Source organism: Eptatretus burgeri, chromosome 1, assembly GCF_056783735.1.
Source record: "Eptatretus burgeri isolate ZD-2024b chromosome 1, Ebu_testis_v1, whole genome shotgun sequence".
In the NCBI taxonomy this organism is placed as follows: Eukaryota; Metazoa; Chordata; class Myxini; order Myxiniformes; family Myxinidae; genus Eptatretus; species Eptatretus burgeri.
In genome coordinates, this window is record NC_140961.1 from 16,336,181 (window position 1) to 16,362,629 (window position 26,449).

Consider the following 26,449-nt stretch of genomic DNA (forward strand, 5'->3'; position numbering starts at 1 on the left):
GTCAAGTACCAAAAAATTTCCATATTTTATTTCGAGCCATCACACCATGTTTAGAATGATATGGGCTTTTCCTCAATAAAGGTAATACTGTAATGACAATGCTGTTTGGGTCCATTTGACCTTGACCCCATTGTTCGAGGCCAACCACTATGTAACCAAAAGATTCCATATGTTATTTCCCATTTTATTCATAACACATAAATGTAACTGAGCCGTCAGACCATTTTTTTTAGAAAGATAAGGACATCTTTTTTTTTTACAAAGGGAACACTGTTGAGGGTCTATTTGACCTTGAATCCTTCACTTAAGGTCAAATATCAGGTGACAAAATGATTCCCCATATGTGATTTCCTATTAGTGTATAATACATACCTAAGCCCTCAGACCATTTTAAAGTAAATTACAGGGATATGAAAGTCTATGATGTCATTTTTGGGGATACCTAAGTGAGGTAAACTATGATGTCACAGTGAGGTTAACTATGATGTCACTTCCTCTTGGCAACTGGATTTTCAAGAAAAAGATGAGAAAACAATGCTGCAAACAAAAGGTAAGATTTTAATGGATCACCTTTGATTTTAAGTCAATATAATGGTCAAAAGTTGTACATGAAATATCAAAGAATAATTGTATCTCTTAAAATGAAATATTTTAATGAATAATTGTGAAATCTAGATCAAAATATTTAAATTTCAAAGCAAAATGGGGGAATCTCCCATATGGGGGAATCCCCCAATTCTATCTGATCCCCAAAATGAGGGAATCCCCCAATTCTATCTATAAATAGACAAATTGTCTAATGTCATAAAATTTGATCGAGAACACATAGAAATATAAATTAAATATCATAAAATAAAAAAAATTTAAGCGCAAGGAATTGAATGGATTTGGTTTCCAATACCTTGACCTTAGCCTATGTTTTCAAGGTCAACTATTATTATGCACATATTAAACGTATCAGCTTGTCAAATCATATCTAGGATACATATGAATATGAAGAAAATGATAGATTATACATTATCAGAAGTTGGGGAAGAATGGAATGGAAACTATCATGACATGTTTTCTGCCTAAACAATAAAACAAAAACAGACCCCCATTAACATGAACACATGTAACATGGGGCACAACCATACATGTAAATGGATGGGGCACAACCACATACCAGTGTGTGATTGTTCCCCAGGCCTGGGACACAGCCACACACTGGTATGTGGTTGTGCCTCATCCAGAATGTGCACAATAGTTTACATGTATTTACCTGTTATGTCCCTGAGGAGACGGGGGTCATATACAATTGCCAAAATTAAAACTAGCATTGATTCCAAATAGGTAGTTGTCCAATTAAATTTACTTTAAGTGTGTGGTTGTGCCTCCAATTCCCCTAGTATGTACAACATGTAGTACTAATAATATCCTATTTTTTTTCAGGGTTGTGAAGAGTTGGATAAAGTGCCAATTATGGAGTCTGTAACTCTTGTAAAGTCATCTCAAGACCTCTGTTATGATGCAACAAAATGTATTATCTGCCAAAAAGTAGGCGATGATAAGACAGCAAGCACAAGCAATGGCTGTAAAAGGATACGGGAAGCCAGTGGCATACAGAATGACCATGTTTCCAAAAGACTAAAGCTTGTTGAAGGAGATGGGTTTTGTTATCATGTGACTAAAGAAAGTTACAAGAAGTACACTATGAAGACAGTTCTTGACAGAATAACTAAGAAGAATCTAGTTCCATGCCAAGACTCATCTTTTTCTCAGCAGAACAAAACTGAAGGTAGAAGCTCTCGCTCCCAGGCAGTTCGCCGCCAACCTAATGCAGATACTACAGCAACAGGATTGCGAGTTGTGAACTGTATTAGCTGTGATAACAAATCCTACAAACAACTGTACACAAAATATCGTATAAGTGAATCCAACCACGCTATGTCTTTTCTTGCTGCAACTAACTTTCAAGTTGAAAGCTATTTTTGACTATTTTTGACTAAAATTACATAAAATATGGTCATTTTCTCCTGTGAAAAAAGTTTTAAGAGAATAAATCATGCTAAAATGTGTTAAGCAATGCATAAGTAATTGAAGTAAATCAAAATTAATAATTTATGAGTATTAACTTATGATTTATTCCATCTAAACCCAATATGGGCATTTTGGTTCAATTGTAGTTTGCTGGTAGCCAACTGCGAATCCAAGATGGACCCTACAGGAAAACGTACTTGATCTGGAGGTGTTACCCAAACTTTTTATGAAGGTCTTGGCATATAGAACAAAAAAAAATAGGGTGACACTCTAAAAGAGTCATGTACACAAACACCCCCCCCCCCCCAAAGCCTATACTACAATGTGGAATCTCAAATAATTTTGGCCTTCCAACATGATTTTGCATCATAATAGTGGATCTCCACTGAAGTTCTGCACTTGATATTTGTTTCATGTCCTTGACCTACCTTTTTCAGATTGTGACCTAATTAAAAAAAAACACCTTTTTGATCATAACTTGAATAATTTTACTCTGATTTTCATGATGTTGAGTTTTTTGGATGGAGCGTAGATGGGGGCACATTTTCTTTATTTACACTCTATCCAGATATGTTGAAGGTAAAGGTCATATGGCAGTCTGAACAACTGCAGGATACTGACCTTTACTGTGACATAAATAAAACTCAGAATGCCACATCCAGTGGTTACTTTACTGTGTCAAGACCTTTTGGTTACACATGTAATCAAAACTTTATTGCCCTTCATGGAAGTCAAGGGAGAAGTGTGTTGCAGGATTTGAGTTTGGTAAATATGAAGCACATTCAGGCATAAGAGAAGAAGATCAACAGTCAGCAGTCCAAATTTAGGACATGGTAGCCTTTTGTAAAGTGTATTGAAGCATTACACATCATTCCCAATTACTTGGTCCAGAAGGTGGCCTTGTTAGCATATTTTACTCATGTTACTGACACACACACAAACACCTCCTGCTCCTCCTTCTCCCCCCTCCCCCCCCCACTCCCCCGCACTACCCAAGGCATGTTCAGTGCTGCCAAAAGTAGCCCCATTGCATATTACATGAGTGGTTTGCCTTTGCCCTCCAGTGGTTACCAGGTCTGGAATTCGTAATTTATTGAGGGTGCTCACCTACTCTTTGCAAAAGACTCCATGGGATCTTTCATGTCTGCCAGCGAATTAAAGCAGACAGGACACCCAGCTGAACGTCCATCCAGGGGACGGCACACTCTGTGGTGCAACTCCCTGCGTGCAAAGCACCAATCCAGCAATTATATAGTCGAGTCAGGAATCCAACCCATGATTATACAGCTTAAATGTATGTGCAATCCTCTGCACAACCATGTTGGACCATCCATCTTCTCCATCTAAAACTCAACAATAGAAACCATAGAAACATGAACAAATGGAAGTAACAGGACATCGTCCTTTCAATTTTGGCATTGGGAGCTGCAATTGTTTCCTCGTATTTTTGGATTGATGGAAGATTTCTTTGTTATGATACAAAAACGAGGCCAAAGTTTACAGTCTTCCATAACCCTTAAATATCGGTTGTCATTGTTGTTGGTGTGCCCTCGTCACTTTTCACATCATGGAAATTCCGCATGTCCGATTCTTGGAGCTCAGATGCAACAACACATCGTCTGTGCACCGTCTATGCTGCCACTCCATTCCGTGTAATTCCATAAGAATAGGTTCAAGGACAACATTGATGTCACGTAGGAAAAGGCTGAGAATGTAAGCACTGATTCTGTTTAATATTGGCTACAGCATCGAATCACCCGTAAGTAGCCCTGCTTAAACTCACGACTTGCATGCGGATATATGATTGGGTTGAGGCAGCTTCTGAAGTATCCCAACCAGAAAATGACTTTGAACGTGTTCTTCGAAGGTTGTGCTTCAGGGATTAACGAATCTGTGGCAGAAAGTTTGTGGGGCAGGAGACACACTGTCAGGACATTTCAGTTGTGTGCTCTAGCAAATAGACATGTTACACTAAATCTCTATACCTGCAAGTCAGGACACGATTTAGATGCTTATGAAGATGTAAAAAAAGGCATAGATCCCGATCTTTGACTGCAATGTTAACTAAACACCAAAAATAATCCGTCCAGTGACTCAAATGATATCTTGCTCCATGGGTTGTTTGTCGCATGCAGTAAGAACCTTGACCAGTTTATATTTTGTTTGTATGTAGAGTTAAGGCTCGTGGTGGAGCGAGAACTCAGAATGGATGAGGACACAACAAAACAAAAGGAACGTCACAAAGAGAAAGTCGAAATGACAACATTGGGGCCGAGGGGGAGGGGGAATAAACGGAGATGGACAACAAGGGACGCATGGGTAACGTTGCCCTTCGTATCCGAAGAAGGTCGTTCATACACATGAAACATACACACAACCTGGTCAACTTGTCTGTCCTGCAGAATTTGCTGCCCAGACAGCAACCACACTGCAAGATCGCATGCAGTGGGACCTGGTGTCAAGGAACCTCCAAGAAGACCAGACTGCTTGCTAGCCACAGTCCAGGCAAAAATTTGAAATCTAGACAGATTGTTGGCGATATCTAGCCTACTCTTCATGCAAGGCACTGTATGATCTTTGATGTCCACCAACTAATGCCAGCAGATGGAATCGGTATTATGTAGAAAGCGAGCGGTTAAATGATGTCGTAAAGTCATTGCCAATCATGCCTCAGACTTTCTGATAGCTGTGCTAACTATCTCATCTATATTCATCACACCTGGTAAAATGACTGTCTTGGAAGGAAATATGATAAAATTAGATAGACAAAGGCCTTTTTTCTCATTTAACCTGAGCTCTACCTTCACATGTATATGTACATACATAGGGAGCATGCGCCACAGCACATCGCTACGTCCACTTTCCGCAAGTACTCCAGGGGCCTCCATCTGGACATCCCCCAGGCACATGCCTGGCCCATCCCCATCTCTTTGGGATAAGACATCCCAAACACCCACCTGAAGGGACCACCTCAGGTTAACCAGACTAGATTGCCATCTGGTGGACAACACCTCAGCACCACACCACCAAACACCATTTAGTGTGTTTTTGTGGAGTGAAGAGTTTTTATGGTGGCCGGAGTGCAAGTCCTGCCAACAACTTCCTAGGAAAGGTTACCCACTGCAGGAGGACATCCGCAGACGCAGTTGCGCACCAGATATTGATGGCCGTTGGCTCACATGGAATTCCTCTGCCCTTTGACAAGTTTTTTTTTGTTTGTTGTCCTGCTGCATGTTCATATCCATACACCTTCCTCACCAGGAGGAGCTGGTTGGGGGAGCTTGTTTAGTGGCATTGCTAACACTCAACCATGAACAGATAGCGCAGGTTTTAACATGATACCTGTAGCAAGTCACAGATCTGATCTGATATGGCCTGACCTGACAATCTGAGTTGGATGCTGCCATATCAGCCTGGCTGCTCCACACCATCTAGTGCAGCACAGCACAAAGCTGCCATCCTCAAGCGATCCCCAAACCCAAGTCTCTGAGTAGCTGGATTACAGGCACACGCCACTACGCACGGCAACCTTCACATTACAACGCACTCTTATATAATGCTTCGTTGGAATCGAAGACGAATTTTGCAGCACACGACTACACAGTGTGGTCACGAACGTGTCTCCTCAACATTGTCACCTGTTATCAATGGCTGTTTTGTCGGATTTTTTTTCGACCAAAGTGAAAGAGGGAAAAGCAAAGAAAAATTGATGGAGGAGGCCCACATCAGAAAAAAAGGAGAGGGTGATAGGTAGGTAGGGCATGGATGTAAGTCGTGAAGTGGGACAAACACACGTGGCTCAGATTACCTGTACCCAGCAATTTTCGTTACCTCGGGAAGTTATCCACTTTGTATTTCAGTTACTGTAACTTTTCTAAACAAACTATTGCCGAACTATGCTGAGGACTCTCAACTTGGTTCTGGTGTAATTTATCTTCATCGACAACCTGTAGGCAGTGAGATGTTGCCGGCACCCCGGCCAAACTCCAAATTACTGCTTTAACCTATTCGGGGCACTGCATCAACGGAGGAGGAGAAGGATAAGAAGGAGAAGGAGAAGAAGGAGAAGGAGAAGGAGAAGAAGAAGAAGAAGAAGAAGAAGAAGAAGAAGAAGAAGAAGAAGAAGAAGAAGAAGAAGAAGAAGAAGAAGAAGAAGAAGAAGAAGAAGAAGAAGAAGAAGGAGAAGGAGTAGAAGAAGAGGAAGAAGGAGAAGGAGAAGGAGAAGAAGAAGGAGAAGGAGAAGGAGTAGAAGAAAAAGAAGGAGGAGAAGAGGAAGGAGAAAAGGAAGAAGAAGAAGAACGATACCTCCAAGTTCTGTCCCATCCCACAATTTTCAAAAACATTCACATTTATTCTGTTCATCCCTTTTTAAAATCTAAAATGCTTCCATCATGTCTCCACATCATCTTTTGTCCTCTCATGGAAACTATCCTCTCCGCTGTCATCCTTTCTCATAGAACGAATTCCTGAAATCCATAAACCCTCCTCCTTATTTAATGGAGCAATATTCTTTCCTATATAAGGTGACCTTATATATCCAAGCACAATATCACAAAGGTCACCGAGCGTGACCTTTCTATAACACCAGCATTACTTCCTCTGATGTACACAGAAGGACTATCATGATGTATCCTCTACATCCAATTTCTGCTGGACACCGTGCTGACTTCTTTAATGTTTTGTCTGCAATTGCTCAAAAGACCTTTTTTGTGGTTCATCTGGAAAAGTAATCACCAGTGAGTGCACAGAATCGCTGTTGGCCATACTGCCATCTGGTTCTGCGATGATTGTATAACCGTTATTGTGTATTTACTGGAACATTAAACCCATCTTTGGTGGGATGGGTACAAGACTGTACAAATGGAAAATATTGATTTTTTCTTCTTTATTTTCATTATTTTTGTTTTTCGGAACATTCTCCAGTGACCGTTCGCTTTCTGAACTGTCGCAAAATGTACTATAGTCAGGACCCAACAGCACAATGAGGCCGGTTGTGATTCAAAATTATTTTTGTTGTTTGAAGAGATCTTGATCACTAATTAGAAACACAAATTATTTGGGTGAATGTTAGAGATATATATAGAAAATTATCGCAGCTGAATCCAGATATAAAAAAAAAACGACAAGGGCACTCGGTAGAGCATATACCTCCGCCACGTAATGCCTGATCCACATGAACATATCGGGCCCAATACATTTTTGAAATATCATGCTATATTGTTGTGGGCTGGGTTCGGTCGTGAGGACGAAAGTCAGACGGAGCAGTTGGGCCGTCTCCTTCCGAACGTCACCCCGTGAAAGGTCGTCACCCCGGATAACTCAGGAGTTGACGGGCCACTTAAAGGACCGTGGTCGCCAATATTTCGACGGCGTGAGGTAGGGTCCACTTGTCTATTCCAATTTACCGAAGTACTCACGCCGTCCAGCTACTGGGGAAACCACACCCTCAGCCGACTCTGTCCGAACCGAGTCGTATGTACCGACTCGGGTCCGGCGTACCGAGCGGGAGTTACCAGAGCCACGCCGGTCCCAATGACAACTTACGGCCCAAACGGCCTCACTATTTCTCAAGCCCGCACCGTGTTGGGTCAATGGTAGAAACCACAGGCAACGAACTGGAACATTTAACAGATATTTATTTACAACAGGGAGGGAGACACAGAGCAGAGTCATCCGAATAAAAGAAATGCAATTTACAATGAACACGGGCACTTAACAGTCTCTACTTACAGGACGGGCGCCACAGATACACACACACACACACACACACACACACACACACACACACACACACACACACACACACACACACACACGCACACACACACAAAGAAATGGACCCCGTGGGTCTTTATTCGGCCCCTCAGCCCAGGAGGGAAAGGCGAGCTGGGGACCAGGGTCCTGTCGGTACCTGGCCACCTCGTGCGGTTAGGCCCGCGACTCCACGTGTGGGACCCGTGGTCCGTGGGAGCTGGATGGCGAACAGCTGAGACTCCAGACTCGGCAACGAGGATACGGCGCCCAACGTGTGGCAAAACAGGAGCAATGGCGGTGAGCCCAGACACGAACCCTTCTCACTCGACGGACCACACGACCACCAATACCAAGACCACTTGAACCACGACCAAGCCACTTGAACCACGACCAAGACCAAGCCACACAGACCGACTGCTCACCACCCCAATTATTCCTGGGTGTTCTGGCTTCTCATTGTCTTGGGTGCGCATGTGATGCTCGCCCTTGGTTCATTGGGCAGAGGAAGCACTCCGTGCCCTTTTTTGGAGCGAGGGCTCCGATCTGAGGCGATGGAAGCCCCGCCCACGTCTGTGCTCGGCACGCATGTGGAAGGCAGATGGATGGTTGGCTTAATGGTTAAGTGGCTTAATGGTTAAAGTGCTTGGCTTAAGATTCTCGGGTCGAGGGTTCAAGCTCCTTGTCGGGCTGTTGAATTCCCACCAAGTAGGTTTGACTCAGCCTGTCATCCTTCTGAGGTTGGCAAAATGAGTTCCAGTATGTTGCTAACAGTGGCACAGATGTGCTCCCAGAAAATGATGCAGCCAAGTAGCCACAGGCTGCATACGAATATATCCTCTTCAAATTTCACCCCAATCACCCCAATAAATAACATCCCAATCAGCAGGTTTTTGAAAAAAATTAAAAGTTTTGTCAAATTGCTTCATGTCAATGAGGGAGTGGTCACACTTGGAAGACTTCAACCTGAGTGAATCAAACCATTGTCCGTAAATTGCTGAAGAATGAGAGGATGTCCTCTTTGTGCAGATCAAAGAAGAGCTGCAGCTTCATGTTTTACTGAACAATCAGAAGGTGGATCCAGGGATATCATTTCAGGTATCAGATAACCCTTCCTCAGTGAGAGGAACCAAAAAGATTAAATAAAATGAACAATAGACCATCTCTGCTGGACAGTTGATCATTCAAAGAAGATGCTCTGGTATAACCTAAAAATATTGTTGCGAATCTGGAAGCCATGAGCAGACAACATACAGGTCCTTTAGATCAGTTATATCGGTAAGTACATGTTGCCAGTTAGAGTCCTGACCCTAGTCTATTGGGTAATTAAATGTTCCTGCGCTGTTGAGTTATTTTAAGAGTCAGGTTTTCTTTTCGTTTATTTTTACACCACCGACATGAACGCCGACGACACCGCATCACCCTCACCTTCACCTCGCTCTGGCTGACATCAGGGGTGGGCGGAGCCCCTGCAGAAACATGTTGCTCAACTTCCCCGACTGTGTGAGGGGCGGTCCTTTGGAAGAAGGCGGAGTTCAGGGAGGATCCGCGCAGTGGCCCTCGACCAATCGGCGTGCAGCGGGTGGGGTGACCGCCACTCAGCCAATCCGGGCCCTCGACCGGAGGAAAGGGCTCCGCGTGACGTCACCACGCCCCCCCCCCGGGCCAATCAAGGAGCTTGCCACCCGTTTTGGCCAGTGAGAGAGACAAAGAGCTAATTTGCACGCCAAAACCAGCCAGTGAGAGAGAGGGAGGGTCGCGAGAAGGCGAACCCCCCCACCTTCCGAAGAGGGGGGTATAAATATAGGCGCGGTCTGCGTGTTCTGTGTTGTTGGTTCTCCGGGCGTTGTTCTCCTGTCGTTCTCCGCTGGTTCTCCTGTCGTTCTGGTCGCGCACGAGTTCTGGAAAGTGTCTGCACACGGAGGGTCTTCTCCCGCCAGCCATCGCCCTGCCGGCTTCACTCGCTTGGATCGTCCTGGGGGTCCAGTTCGGCCCCGAGAACGTGGTCCTTGAAGACCGCACGAGGCGGGCAGGTCCAAGATAGGTCTCAATAAAGACCAGCTGGTCCGATCATTTTTGGGTGTGTGCGTGTGTGTGTGTGTGTGTGTGTGTGTGTGTGTGTGTGTGTGTGTGTGTGTGTGTGTGTGTGTGTGTGTGTGTGGCGCCCATCTAATAAGTAGTAAACTGTCAAGTGCTTTGTGTTGAATATAATTGCATTCTCAATAGTCGGTTTATTTCTGCTCTTTGTGTTCCCCTCCCTGCCTATTGTAAATAAATATCCCTATTTGTTCAATATATCAGCTCGTTTTGTGTTTCTTTCATTGGTTCGACATGATGTGTGATTGAGAATTAGTTAAAGCAGTTACGGCACTAATGGGACATTTGAACCGACGGTTCTTGGCGATTCAACCGCTCGGAATCGCACAAGGAACGAGCGTGCTAAGCGGCTCGTTTTCGTACGAGTTCCGTCGAGGGTGAAATTCCCCGATAGTTGGACCACATGGGTATTTAGGTAAAATGAAATTGGCAAATTGGCAAATGGCCAATGGATGTAAAGCAGTGCGGTGGAGTCAGGGCAGCTGACAACTGATCCATGTGTTTAATATGTGATATTTTCTAAGTTTTACAAGGACATAACTCTGTGAAAAATTGACAAAATGCCGTGAAACTCGAACTTGTTCTGTAGCTTATCATAGTAAAGCCGTGTACCAAATTTCAGACGAGTATGTTAAAAGGTATGGGGAAAAAGTCTGAAAAACCACACGTGGGACAGACGGACTGATACACACATGGATGGACAGACAGAGTGCAAACCTATAGTCCCCTCTGGTGATAGCGGTATGAGACCAACAATGATACCAGTACCAATCCCTGTGGTACCCCACTGCTCACACAACCCCCAGCTAGACATCCTCCCACTCACAAGCGCTCTTTGCTTCCGATGACTAAGCCGGTTTCCAATCAAGTTAGCCACTCTGCAAGCACTCACCATAGCTAACAACCTCCTTTGTGGTACCATATCAAATGAGTTCTGAAATTTGGGATACACTACATCCACAGAACTTCCCTCATCCATCAAAACAGAAACTACTTCATGGAGCTCCAATAAATTTTTGGTCAAACAAGATCTCCCTTTCATGCTGACCACCATGCTGACCACCTTTCAAGAGATTTCATTTAATCAAATGCTTCCCTACCTCTTCCTTAATTAACATGTCCAATACCTTCCCCACAACTGAAATCAAACTAACAGGTCTATAATCCCCTAATTCTTCCCTGTAACCTTTATGAAACAGGTAAAAAAGACAAACAATGTCATGGCCCCCGTTGTTTTAGTAATTTTGTTGCATGGAGTTATAGGGCCAGCCCATATTTATTTACAACTAAAATGGCCAACAGTCTACCAGTCGGCCATATTTGATCAGATCGCGAAATAAAGTTAGGTGCAGATGTATGCCATTGTGTACTGTTGTGCATGTGCCAAGTTTGAACAAAATTGCTCCATGCATTTTGGAAAAATGGTTGGGGATAGGTTTAAGTAACAAAATGGCCACCAGTCGACCATCTTGGATTTGATCTCAAAAAATACCTGGTCGTGTCCGGGCCGTATTTGTCTTGGGACGTGTCCAGGCAGTGTTTGGCCCTGGACGCATCCAGGTGGTGTTGGTTCCCGGATGCGTCCGGGCGGTGTTCATCTCCGGACGTGTCAGGGAGGGGTTTGTCTCTGGAAAGCTTGGCTCCAGATGTGTCCAGGTGGTGTTTATGTCTGGACGGGAGTTTGTCTCTGTATTTGTCTGGACAGGAGTTTGTCTCTGGACGCATCCGGAAAGGAGTTTGTCTTCCGATGTGTCCGAGCAGAATTTGCATCCAGACGCCTTGCCTTAGGATGCGTCTGGTGGCGTTTGTCTCCAGGCTTGGTTAATAGTATGACAGGAAGAAAATGGATTTCAGACATTATTTTGTTTCCATCTTTACTGTTATTCTCTGCAGAATCATTTTGATGAGATGGAATGAATCATAATTTACACTCCACTGCATGTCTGCCTTCCCTTCCTTTCACCTCACACTCTCTTCCCTTCCCCCACCCCTCCGCTCTTCTTTCCCCTCTACCTCTTCTCTCTCCCTGCTCTCACCCCCCCAGCCCTCTCTCCCTTTTCCCCCCACTTTTTCTCCCTCCCCCCTTTAGTATCCCCGTCAGCAAGGCAACAGGTGGTATTTGCTCGTAGAATAAGAAATATGGCAGCGCTGAAACCACTACATTGAGCTCCAAATCCCACCTCTTCCTCTTCCATCCTGAAAAGATGGGCTTTTAAAACAGAAATTTCTACCTGTGACATATCACTGGTCAACAAGTGTTCGATTATACCATGTAGTTAGGTAATGGACTCGGGAGGCCACATCTTGTAAACATTTTGTCCAGGATGCTGATAATGGACTAAGTTGTAATCAAGCCAGTCGCTGCGATCTCAGGAAATTTGCTGTGAAGATCGTGGACTATGATGAAGTACTTCTGGTTGTGAGGTGTAATGCAAACCTTACCGAAGATGTCCACCTGTCGCTGTTGCCATGGTTTCTCTGGCCATAGTGGAGGCTGAAGAGGAGCAGGATGTGGATCTCCTGCTCCTTGATGAGCAGGACGAATGCTTCGCAAATCTTCACGAACTGTTCGATGCGTGTGTCAATACCCGGCCACCAAACCAAATCGTGACATTTCTGTTTTATTTTGATGATCTCGGGATGTCCCTTGTGAGCGAGATGCATCACTCGCTGATGTAGTTCTTTTGGGATCACCGCACGGGTACCACGGGCGAGACAAGCTTAATCAAAGATGGAGAGCTCATGTCAAATCATGTAGTAGGGTTGTAGCTCCTCTGTGATTCGTTGAGGCCAGTCCATTTGGAGAAAATTGCACAGTCTTTGCATGATTTCATCCTGTTGAGATTTTGATTTGAGCTAATTGTGAGTGACTAAATTTGCGGTTGCTTTTGCAATAAAGGTATTTACAAAGCCGTAAACATCACTAATAACCTCATTCTTGGTGTTCACTCCTGGGGTTATACGACTGAGCATGTCTGCCACTTGATTATGGGACCCTGCCAAGTACTCTATGTCAAAGTCATTAATGGTAGAGACGGTCTGACCACCTGTAAATTCGAAGTGGTCGATGTCCAGATCCCGACGTAGCAAGTAGTAATGTCAGTGCTTGATGGTCTTTGCGGATCATAAACTTTCTACCATACAGATAGACATGCCAGTGTTTGTATGCGTAGATACATGCTAGCACTTCACGTTCCCCTGTGGAGTACTTACGTTCTGGCTCCTAAAGTGTGCGAGATGTGAATGCCACAGGTTGTTCACTACCTGTGATTCCATGTGAAAGTACTGCTCCCACTGCCGTACCTGATGCATCTGTCATGTCGGTAGTTTTTGCATTAGGATCAAAATATGCGAGAACTGGAAGAGATGTGACCTCCTTCAGCATGACAAATGCATGTTGCTGGGTATGAGTCCATTCCCAGGGCACATCCTTGCGCAGTAGTTAACGAAGAGGTTCAGCGATCTCTGCATAGTTGGGTAGAAACTTGAGGTAGAAGTTGGTAGTCCTGAGGAATAATGCATTTGATGGAGCAGGAAGAGTCCTAACTGCTTCAATGTTGTCGTGCATCGGGTAAACCCCATTGGCTGTCACATGATATCCTAAGAAGTCAATCTCTGATGCTGCAAAGGTACACTTTCCCTAAATCAGCATGAAGTTGTGTTTCGCTGGATGTGACATCACTTCATCCAGCCGCTGATTGTATTTTGCTTTGTCTTTCCCATAGACGATGATGTCATCAAGGAGGTTGATGGTTCCCTCAATACCAGACAGGATTGAAGAGATGATCTTCTGAAATGCACTTGATGCAGAACTGAGGCCGTATGACATTCTACGAGACTGGAACGCGCCTTCATGAGTCAAAAATGCAGTCAAATGTCTGCTCTGCTTTGCTAGAGGTACCTGTAGGTAGCTTCTCCCCAAATCTAGCTTTGTGAACACTGTGGAACCATGGAATCAAGCAGATAGTTTAATGATGGTTGGAAGTGGGTATTTATGAGGAATAACAGCTATATTCACTGACTTAAGATCAACACAAAGTCGTTACTCTCCATTCTCACATCGTGCAATGATTAAATTCGACACGGATGGAGACGAATCAATACATTCAATGATGCTCTCTGATTCAAGGCATCTTAGCTCCTTAGAAACCCCTTCGCGAACAGAGAAAGGTAGACGTCTCAAACCTTGAGATACTGGTGGAACCGCAAAATCAATTCGAAAAGCGTGACAGTAATGCTTCAGTCACATTTGGCTCGGCGGCCGTAGGGTCTAAAAAATCTATGGCCACTAGCAATTATAGAGCGGCCGCAGTATTTCCACGGTCACACAATGTAGCAGTCACATATGTTTTTATTTTTTGGGTCGCCGTACGTGGTATTTAGAAATTGTGGAGACCAAAAACGTGGGGGTGCCGCACGGTCTTTGATTTGATGTCACACGGTGACCTTAGGGCGTCCCTGCGGCGGCCATAGAATTTTCAAGGCAGACGCAAAGTAGCCTCAAGGTGCCCACAAGGCGACCGCAGTTGGGCCCTAAGGCGAACGTGGAAATAGTGCGGCTGCCGTAATTTTTGGGGGGTTGGCAAAATTCATTTTTCATTGATAAGAGCCTATGGAAAACGCACGAATAACGCAAGCCTACCGTACGCCCTACGTACGGTCAATGTGGAACACATCTACATCATGGCTACGGCTTGTCGAATTGCTACGGCCAACCTAGAAATGAAAAAAGTTATAACTCCGCGCTTTAATTCCACGGAGACCCCTACGGCCTGTAAAAGATAGCCATACGGCGTAGGGCCACCCTGAGGCCACCTCTGAAACCCTACGGCCGCCGCACGTTTCTGTCAATTCAGGGGGGGGGGTACGGCCGCCGTATCCTAGCCGTAGAGCAAATGTGACTCATGCTTAACTCTTACACTCCCCAAACCCAACAAACAGGGATGGGTACAGGTGTTTGTACACATTGTCTTTGTCTGCAGTCATGTGGATGTGTGTACCAGTCAGGTCTAAAAGTTTAAACCCAAGCTTGTGGAACAGATTAACACCCATTAGGCTCTTGCCTTTTGCAACATAAAAGATGAAATTGTTAAGCTTGATACCTCTGTAGTTCACAGGAACAGTTATCGTTCCCAACTCACGGATGATGGAGTTATCGTAGGCTTGAAGTGTAAATTGCGCAGAGTTGAGTGGATACGACAAAAAGTACTTATGGAAGAGATTGTCACTCACAATGGAGACTTTTGCCCCGACATCAATGAGTAGTGATACTAAATGCATACCAAAGTAGCTCCCAAGTGCACTCATCACACTTCCAAATGTGGAAGTATCAGCTGTCAGCTGAGCGAATACATGCTGGCCCTCGGTGCCCAAGCAGTGAATCAAGATCGGTGCCCAAATCAAGATCTTACGAGTGTACGAGACATCCATACCGTCTCGGCCTGTAACTTCCAACTAGGTTCGAAAAGCTGCAATCCATCGAGGTCACGGAAGAGGCGTCCCCCAGAAAAGCCAAGAAGGGAGGTGGAGCTGGTAACTGTAAACCAGCCATCCTTGTCACCAAATGTATTGTATGTGAATTGGTACAATCACCATATCCACTCTCCACATGAATTCGTGCTCCCAAGCCTTTATTCCGATCGCCAGTGTACTCTCCGAGAGCGCTGCCCTCATGGCAGCTCATCAAACATGATTCCCCCAGAGCCACAATCACTAAAATCCAACACAACAGACACAATGTCTTGTCACCCCTTGTAAAAATTGTGGCATTGATTGTCCTTGTGTACAGTGTTAATTAGTTAGCGTTTTTTTTTTCAGATTGAGTGAACGTAACCATGGGTGATACAAGCAATTACACCATTGAACAAAAGATTGTTGTCAGTGTCTGAGTTCACATCAAAATCATTCTCTGGAATGACAATGATGGAGCACAAACGTATCCACTGGATACCTAAGGCTTGTTTTGTATGATGAAAAATGTTTAATGAAGCAAAATAGTACTGTAAATGTGTGTGAAATGAACTTGTAGAACCCTTCAATGTTATCAGCTCATTTGATAAATGGCAATGTCACAATTTTTACAGAGGGTGACAGGACATTATGGCCCCCCTTTATATAAAAGCAAAATATTTATTTGTATTTTTTGTAACCTTATTGCAATGAGCTCCCAAGGTTAACCATGACAAAACTTTCTAGGATCATATTTATGATCACGATGTACATACATAGGAGGCTTAAACAGTTATGAGGCGGTCATTTGGCCCATTATTGACGTGTTGCACTCCTGTGATAATTTCTTTACTACAGATTTAAACGACGATCTTCTTGATATTTTACCAAAGTCTTAGCGATCCTCTTAGACATTTACACCCTTTAGACTGCTTTATACCCATTTAGACCCTTTGAAGGCCCTTTTAGACCCACTCGACTTTCACCCTTTATACACTTTAGATCCCTTCAACCCTTGTAAGACCCTAAGAACCATTTAGACACTTATAAGAACCTTTAAATACGATAGACCACTTTATGACCCTTAAGACCTTTAAAACACTTTCGACCCTGAATATCCTCGAGACACTTTTTACCCCTGAGATCCCCTCGACCCGTCAGACGTTAAACCCTTTTTGACCTTTTAAGACCCTTCAGCCACTTTAGACCCCTTAGAAAATGGAAAAAAATTCCCACCAAAATCGTTTTTGACGACCTTTTTTGTGCACCATTATCATTGCATCACAAGTTGCAATGACAAATTGAAACTGATATCCCAAAGCGAAACTGATGTTGAAAAGTGAAACTGAAACTACTGGTACATGGATCATCGAATCTGAAACGAGAATGAAATGGCGTGAGAAATACTGAATGGAAATTTCCAAAAGCAAAGCCATGGGGAGTATTGATAGAGGGGGAAGGTCAGGGGCTAAAAAAGCGATGTGGAAAGGATAGGTGCCTGGAGGTGATCAGTTGGCTGGAAAGAACTTCTTTTATCTTCTGTCAGTCGGTAGGCTCAAAATGTGCCCAAATCTGTTTCCCAGCCAAGCTTTCATAATATCACTCTCACTCCTGAGTTCACTGGATTCTAATTCATCATCATCATCATCATCATCATCATCATCATCATCAAAAGTTATGTCTTACTTTACCTGCTGCTGTTGTCTATTTTTAAGCATTTTAAATGAAACAGTAATGATGTACATTCGTGTTTTGAAAATTTTAAAATTTCCCCTGATGAATCATGAACTGATGGAAACAATGCCCCTCCATTCTATTTTTTTGTTTGTTTGTTTTGTATACCTTGTCGAGGCTTGTATGAGAGCTAACACACAATGCACAGCAAGGGGGGGGCATGAGACAAGAGGAGCGGGAGGGGGAAGTACAAAACAGTGGGGAACAAAGACATCAGGAGATCTGTGGAAGGGAGAGGGAAGGGGAACACAGGGTATACAAGAGGGACATTCCAGGGACTTTCAGGAAGTAAAGCAGGGAATTTGAAAGAGGTGGGTTTGGGGTGGATAAACGGGGGTAAAAAAGATCGAGGATTTGGATGGGGGGTGATAAGAGGTGGTGGTGAACAGCTGTTTTTGAAGGCCTGGAGGAAAGATGGGATTGAATAGAGTGAAGGAGTTTATTCCAAAGGTGGGGAAAAAGAGGAATGAAAGAGTGAAGGTGAGCAGTGAGCAGTGATTTTGATAGTTTTACCAGAAGGGGATTGTTGGTGGACCTTGAGCGCCCTGCGGAAATGTGGTGGGGACAAATCACAGAGAGAGCAGGGGGGAGCGAGACTGGAGAGGAGATGGTAGAAGACAGAAAGACCACCGACCTGCCTGCGGTGAGAGAGTCAGAGGCCCAAAGACTCAGCCTCATCGCGGGAGATGCCAATGATCTGAAATGCCTTGGTTTCCACAGCGTGAATCTGAGAAAGGTGGGAGACAGAAACACCAGCCCAGAGGGGAGAGCAGTACTCCATCAGGCTGCGGACGAAAGCTTTGTATGTGGTCAGGAGCTCAGGTGGGCCGAGGAAGGACTTTGCACGATGGAGGATTCCCAGTCGACAACTGGCTTTGGAGGGAAATGTGGCTTTCCCAGGAAAGATAATGGCAGATCGTGAGACCTAGAAGCTTGAAAGAAAGTACTTCTAATTCGCAGCATTTTTCATTAACGCATCCCCTGTGAATGTCACGGTCTTTATATATATATATATATATATATATATATATATATATATATATATATATATATATATATGTTTATCTATATATATATATATATATATATATATATGTTTATCTATATGTTTATCTATATATATATATATATATATATATATATATATATATATATATATATATATATATATATATATATATATATATATATATATATATATATATATATATATATATATATATATATATATATATATATATATATAAAGACCGTGACATTCACAGGGGATGCGTTAATGAAAAATGCTGCGAATGCGAATTAGAAGTACTTTCTTTCAAGCTTCTAGGTCTCACGATCTGCCATTATCTTTCTATATATATATATATATAGTTATCGATATTTTTGATGCAGAAAGGCAATTGTTTGGTTGGCTGTATGTGGGGTAGCACCATCACTCGCTGACTGGCTCACTGACTGGCTGATATTAATGTTCCGTACCTTCCAGGAGAGGTAGAAAGCTGAAATTTCACGTGCCGATAGACAGCGAAGCCAATACACCGGAAAAAAAGAATCACAGAAGCGTTGGAAAGTTTCCGTGAATTAAAATATAACTAAATGAAAAAAATGCAGGTGAGTGACCTGAGACAATGGGGAAGCACTGTTTGTTATTGCTTACAATGTGCAAGCATACCCCACTATACTTTATGCATGTACTGCACTTGCATTCTAATTGTACATACTTTATAAACGTACTGCCCTCAAGTTCTAATTGTTCATACTTTATATACGTACTCACATTCTAATTGTACATACTTTACACACATACTACACTCAACTTCTAATTGTTCCTTCTATATACATGTACTCACATTCTAATTGCACATACTTTATAAACGTACTATTCTCAAGTTCTAATTGTACATACTTTATACACGTACTCACATTCTAATTGTACATACTTTATACACAGACTACACTCAAGTTCTAATTGTACATACTTTATAAATGTACTATTCTCAAGTTCTAATTGTACATACTTTACAAACATTCTATACTCACATTGTAATTGTACATACTTTATACACGTACTCACATTCTAATTGTACATACTTTATACACATACTATACTCACATTCTAATTGAACATACTTTATACACGTACTCACATTCTAATTGTACATACTTTATAAATGAACTATTCACAAGTTCTAAGTGGACATACTTTATACACATACTATACTCACATTCTAATTGTACATACTTTATACAGGTACTATTCTCAAGTTCTAATTGTACATACTTTATAAACGTACTATTCTCAAGTTCTAATTGTACATACTTTATAAACGTACTATTCTCAAGTTCTAATTGTACATACTTTATAAACGTTCTATACTCACATTATAATTGTACATACTTTATACACATACTGCACTCACATTCTAATTGTAAATATTTTATAAACGTACTTTTCTCAAGTTCTAATTGTACATACTTTGAACATGGACTCACATTCTAATTGTACATACTTTATACACGTACTGTACTCACATTCTACTTGTATATACTTTATTCATGTACTCAAATTGTAATAGTATATAAATCTAATATATAAACTCATTCCAATCTTAAATTTCAATGTAAAACTCTGATTGACTCACTCAGGTCAGGTCAGGTATGGGAGCATGTGCCAGAACAGCGCGTTGCTGCGTCAACTTTCCGCCGGTACTCCATGGGCCTCCGTCTGGCCATCCCCCAGGCAGATGCCAGGCCCATTCCCATCTCCTTGAGATGATGGTCAACCTGCTGCAACCACGAGGCACGTGGTCGGCCCACTGGCCTCCTCCACTCACGAGACTCCCTCGCTAAGAGAATCTGGTGAGCAGGATCAGCGTCAGGAAAACGAGCCACATGTCCAAACAGCCGCAACTGACGCTCACGGACTATGCAGGTAACAAATCTCATCCGAGTCTCCCTCAGGAACCGCTCGTTGGACACAAAATCCGACCAGCGATAGCCAAGGATTCTCCGAAGAGACCTGGTACTAAAGGAATTAAGTATCCGTCTCAGATCCTTGGTCAGAGTCCAAGTTTCGCATCCATAGAGCAAGACTGGAAGTACCAATGACCTGAAGACTCGGACTTTCGTCCTCCCGCACAGGTACCGGCAGTGCCACACCCCATGATCCAGTGAATCCATGACTCCCCAGGCCTGACCCAGACGTCTATTGACCTCTGACTCACGGCCAGCAGAGACATGAATATCACTGCCAAGGTCAGTGAATCTCTCCACGACCTCAACATCCTCACCACAAACAGAAACAGACAGGACAGCAGCATCCAAGAAGTCACCGAAAGCCTGGAGCTTAGTTTTGACCCAGGAAACCCGTAATCCCAGCGGCTCCGACTCCTCATTCAGCACCTCGAGGGCCCCCAAAAGGGTATCTAAAGTCTCCGCAAAGATGACTGCATCATCTGCAAAATCAAGGTCCGAGATCTTGACATTCCCAAACGATGCACCGCAACTTTATCTCTCCGACATCCTCCCTAAAATCCAGTCCATACAAGTGCTGAAAAGTGTGGGGGCCAGTACACACCCCTGACGAACTCCAGTAACAACTACAAATAAGTCAGAGATGGTACCACCACACTTCACAGCACTCTCAGTACCAGAGTAGAGTTCAGACATCGGATCGATCAGTTTTGGTGGCACCCCACGAAGACCAAGAATCCTCCAGAGGACATCCCGATTCACTGAATCGAACGCTTTACAGAGATCAACATAGGCTGCAAGCAGCCCCTGCCAAAACTCTCGTCTGCGTTCGGTGAGGACACGAAGTGCAAGGATACGGTCAATCGTTGACCTCTTTGGTGTAAAGCCTGACTGCTCTGGACGCTGGTGCTCAAGCAGATGGTGGCGAACCCTATCAAGAATTAACCGAGCAAAGACCTTGCCCGGCACTGAGAGCAGCGTCACCCCTCGGTAGTTGTTGCAGTCTTGGCGATCACCCTTCCCTTTCCAGAGAGGAACAACAAGGCCCCTCTTCCAATCAGTTGGGATGATGCCTGTGTTCCAGGCAGAGCACAAAACTGCATGCAACGACATGAGTGCAGCATTTCCACCAGCCTTGAGAAGTTCAGCATGGATGCCACAGATCCCTGGAGCTTTGCCCCGTTTCAACCGGTTCACCACAGCCCGTGTTTCCACAAGCGTAGGTGGACCACAGTTGATTTGAGGGTCAGAAACAGGGATTATAACACCCTTGACGTCCAACTCGACAGCTGGGGGATCAGCCTGGTACAACCGCTCAAAGTAACCGGCCCAGCGGGCCTTCACTTCAGACTCCTCTGTCAAGAGCCAACTACTCTCTGCTCTAACTGCAGTGCTCCGAGGGATGGGCTTGGATGAACGCAATGCGCGAATTCCCCCGTAAGTGGGACGAGAATCACCTGTCCACAGGTGATGCTCGACCCCCTCACAGATTCCTCGCACATAGGCCTCCTTGTCCACCCTCAGTGCACGTAAAGTTTTACGCCTCAGCTACCTGAACAGCTCAGCTCTGCCATTCAGCCTGGCCCTGCGACTCTGGTCAATGGTATCCAGTGTCCCTTGAGAGACAAAATTCTTCTTTGCCCTGCGGTGAGTTCCAAGACATCCACTGGCAACATCAAGGACGGTGGTCTTGAAGGCACTCCACAACTCTTCAGGACCCCCCAAAGCACCCAGACCCCCCAAGTGTCCACTCAGCCTGTTCGCAAACCCCTCAGCTACTCTCTCATCCCTGAGCTTGGCAACATCCAGCCTAGGCTGGGATGGTACCATTCTCCAGGATTTAAGGTGCAGCTTTAGAGTTGCTAACAACAAGCCTGTGGTCAGTATTGAGGAACTGAGCACTCCGGTAGACCCTGCAGTTCTGGATCATCCTCCAACGACCGTCAATGAGGACATGGTCAATCTCCTTTGCCACACCGCCAGCGTTGGAATACCAAGTCCAGCGATGAGCTTGTGGGCGCTGAAACCATGAACCGGCCACCCGAAGTCCATGACTTCTTGCAAAGTCAAGGAACTTGGTGCTATTCTGGTTCATAGTTCCTGACCCATGGGGACCAACACACATCTCATAACCATCCCTATCAGTTCCAGTCGATGCATTGAAATCCCCCAAGACTAGAAGTGTATCTCGCCTGGGGCACTGATCAACCACAGACTCGAGCGTGGCGTAGAATGCATCCTTCACGGTGAGATCACTCGCCTCAGTCGGAGCATAAACAGAGACCAGGGAATGACACCTTAGGAGTGACGAATCCTTAATCTCATAATATGCTCGTTGACCGGTGTTACCTCAATTCTCATTGGGGTCAGCTTATTGGACACAGCTACAGCAACTCCTTGGGTATGGTAATCATCAGAGCGACCAGACCAATAGTAGGTGTAACCACCCACCATTATCTCGCCGCAATCCGGTCTCCGAACCTCAGAGAGAGCTGCAATCCCGATGTCCAAACGCTTGAGCTCAGATGACAACAGAGACAGGTGATCATCCTCTCTTAGGGATAGGACATTCCAGGCACCCACCCGAAGGGACTGCCTCAGGTTAACCCAAGGAGACCCCCGTCTGGTGGACGACACCTTAGCACCACTCCGACACACTCTCCCGCAATCTGACCCAGGGATGTTACCCCGTGGTTTCCCTCCTATCATGAAAGATTGGGGGTCCCGAAGGCTTTGCCCTAATCCTGTCATCCGGTGAGCTGCCCTGCGAAGGGAAGCTGCACAGGAGGTACTCCCACGGAGTGGGTTTTCAGATTTTTTTGCGTTTTTGTGTTTTGCGGAATGAAGGGTTTTACGGTGGCCGGAGTGCAAATCTGCCACCAACCTCCTAATAAAAAAAGTAACCCAACTGCAGGAGGATGTCCGCAGACACAGTTGGTCACTAGATATGGATGGCCGTTGGCTCACAAGGAGCTCTTCCGCCCTTTGACAGGTTTTTCTTTTTAATCCTGCTGGGTGTCCATATCCAAACAACCTCCTCACCAGAAAACCTAGTAGGGGAGACTGTTTAGTCGCCGACAACCCGACCATGGAACAGGTTAGTATAGGTTTACATGGTACCTGTAGCAGGTCACAGATCTAACCTGACCTGACATAAATTGACTCACTGACTGATATTAATGTTTCTTACCTTCCGGGTGATGGAGAAATCTGAAATTATGCAGACCAATAGACATCAAAGCCGATATAGTAGGAACAAGCTTGAATGAGCTAAGATCCTCGTCCTCTTAATGATGAAGTCATAAAACGAATATGACGTCATTGTGATGTATCAGGTTTACAATAAATTATCTGTGCTAATGCCTGGCTTGATTCCCGCAAACAAAATTCAAACAGCTTGCCTAGTTTCGGAGATAATGGTGTAGGCGATTCCCATTAGCGGCGATATTATGACATCAACTTTTTTTTCTAGGAAGAATTTCCAAAATCGGATATGGCTACTGCCTGCGCATGGGCTTTCTGAATATACATGGCAAGTTTCACGAAGACGAAGACCCTAACAGCCTGGCGTCATAAAAATTGAGATGACGTCATAGTGATGTATCATATGTGCGGTAATTCATCTCTGCTAATGCCCTGTTCGATTCCCGCAAACAGAATTCAAAAAGCTTGCCAAGTTTTGGAGATAATTTTTTCGGCGATTTCCATTAGCGGAAATATTTTGACGTCATAACTTTTTTTCTCGGAGGAATTTTCAAAATCGGAGATGGTTACTGTCTGCGCAGGGTATTTTTACATATATATGCCAAGTTTCAGGAAGTTTCGATGAAAACTGTAGGCTGTGAAACAAAAAACAAAAAATGGCAAAAAATGGGAATGACATCATAAAAATTGATATGACGTCATGGTGATGTATCGTATGTGCGGTAATTAATCTCTGCCAATGCCCTGTTCGATTCCCGCAAACAGAATTCAAAAAGCTTGCCAAGTTTCGGAGATAATTTTTTTGGCGATTGCCATTAGCAGAGATATTTTGACCTCATAACTTTTTTTCTTGGAGGAATTTTCAAAATCGGAGATCGTTATTGTCTGCGCAGGGAATTTTTTACATATATACGCCAAGTTTCAGGAAATTTCGATGAAAACTATAGGCTGTGAAACAAAGTCCACAAGAATAAGAATGTGAGTAAGACTTAGAGATCCTCCACGAGGATCGAAGAATCACAGAACTGTCGGTAAGCATCTGTAAATGAAGATATCTGAAAGTGCAGCCTTTTGCTCATGCAGGTGAGTGACCCAAGACAATGGGGGAATTGGGTCCTAAAGTACTGTAGAATTTCTATAGAATGTCTATTGTATGGAAATTACAATTCTATAGAATTTGGTCCTAAAGTACCATAGAATGTCTATTCTCTGGAAATTACAATTCTGTAGAATTTGGTGCTGGAGTACCATATAATTTCTATAGAATGTCTATTCTATATAAATTACAATTCTCTAGAATATGGTCCCAATGTCCTACAGAATTTCTTTTGAATGTCTATTCTATGGAAATTATAATTCTATATAATTTGGTCTGAAAGTACTTCAGAATTTCCATCGAATGTCTATTCCATAGAAATTGCAATACATAGAATTTGGTCCGAAAGTACGATTGAATTTCTATAGAATGTCTTTTCTATAGAAATTACAACTCTATAGAAGTTGGTCCTAAAGTACTGTAGAATTTCTTTTGAATGTCTATTCTATGGAAATTACAATTCCATAGAATTTGGTCATGAAGTATCATGGAATTTCTATAGAATGTCTCTTCTATAGAAAAATAGCGAACAATAGAAAAATTACAACTCTATGGAATTTGGTCCTAAAGTACCTTAAAATTTCTCAAGAATGTCTAAATAAATTTTCCATGGAATTTCTGCGGAACATTTTTTGAGGGTGGTGAACAAGTTACACGCAAGCTGAATGAAACCCAGCAAGAAGAGGAAAGGGAATGTGTGGATGAAACAGAAAAGGAACAAAGCAACCAACAACTAACAAACAAAAATAGGTGAAGGAGAGGAGGAAAATATCACAATCACCCGAAAAAAGGGGGAGTTTGGAAATGGGATCATTATGGGGGAGAAGCAATCATGAGTATGGATGTCAGATGATGTGAGGTCGTGGTGAACAGTTGTCTTCAAGCCCTCACCAATAAGTAAGGTGAACCCAGCAATAAGTAAGATGATAAAGCTGTGATGTAAACTCACCAATAAGTAAGATGATGAAGAAAGGCAGCCAACAGGCAAAATGAATGACCATCACGATACCCATCATTTTCGCTGCTTTCTTCTCTCTGGAAAAGTGCTCCAGCTCAATGCCTTTTTTGAGGCATTTGTTCTGGTGCCACACAACCACATACACACAGATGTACATGATGAGAACAATGCATATTGGGATATAAAAGGAAGCAGCAGCTGAAAAGATCGCATATTCTTGCACTTCTGTGATGTGGCACTCTGTGGAGTTTGGGGGCATCGGTTCCTTCCACCCAAGTAGAGGTCCAATAGAGATCAACAGTGAGAGGATCCAAACAGCGAGAAGCATGAACAGGACCCGATGTTTCGTCATGATGCTGGGATAGTGCAGTGGAAACTTCACACCAATGTACCTATCAATAGAGATGGCGCAGAGACAGATACTAGACGTGGTACAGCAGAGGACATCCAAGGCAGCCCAGACATCACAGAAGATCCTCCCGAAAACCCAATTCCCTGTAATCTCCCACGTGGCTGAGAAAGGTAGCACAGCCGAGGCGAGGAGAAGATCCGCACATGCCAGGTTGACAATAAATAAATTTGAGACCATACGAAGGTGCTGGTTACATGCGACTGCAAGAATCACGAGGATATTTCCTGCAATAGTGAATAAAATAAGTAGTACAAGAAAGACCACAAGCAAAATAGGTATACTTGCATGATGATCGACTGAGCTGCAATCAATATCTGGGCTTGGTGACTCAATCATATCTGTGCTATTGATCATGACTACAAGCTAAACTGTTCAGGCACTGCACGTTTGAGGTCCCGGCTCAGTCTGCAGCCACTCGAGAATTCCTTGGGCAAGTTGAACCCGAGAATGTCACAATAGGTTTGCAAAACTCCCTTGTTGAACAAAACCAATGGTGTCAGCTTAAATGGGGTATTGGGGAGTAGGGGAGCATGACAAACATTAAAAAAATATTTTCTCCAAAGTAACATTCATTCTGGCTGCCAAGCCATAATATTTTACTCTAAACATGAATGTCACTCCTCTGGCTGACCTCTGAAGTTAAGGGATGTACAGTCGTTGTGAGGACACTTGAACAGACCACCAGAAACGATTGATTAAAATCCGCAGAAAGCAGTTCTATTTAGAATTTTGATTGTCAGTTCCTGAAAACTGAGCT

General features: G+C 43.7%; 1 protein-coding gene across 1 annotated transcript; it reads right to left on the reverse strand.

The window, feature by feature from the left end:
- Window positions 1-2,684: 2,684 nt before the first annotated feature.
- Window positions 2,685-26,449, reverse strand: LOC147033935 (alpha-1B adrenergic receptor-like). The gene is made up of 2 exons (XM_085873588.1): window positions 25,272-26,449; window positions 2,685-3,910 (listed from the first exon to the last, which is right to left on the reverse strand). The coding sequence occupies exons 1-2, from the start codon at window positions 26,044-26,046 to the stop codon at window positions 3,750-3,752; spliced, it is 936 nt and encodes a 311-aa protein (XP_085729714.1). The 5' UTR covers window positions 26,047-26,449; the 3' UTR covers window positions 2,685-3,749.

Coding starts and splice junctions, on each gene's coding strand:
- LOC147033935 (XM_085873588.1), bottom strand. CDS start 26,046: ATGATCAATAGCACAGATATGATTGAGTCACCAAGCCCAGATATTGAT. Junction 3,911..25,271: donor CTTCATCATCTTACTTATTG/GTGAGTTTACAT, acceptor TTTCTGCCACAG/ATTCGTTAATCCCTGAAGCA.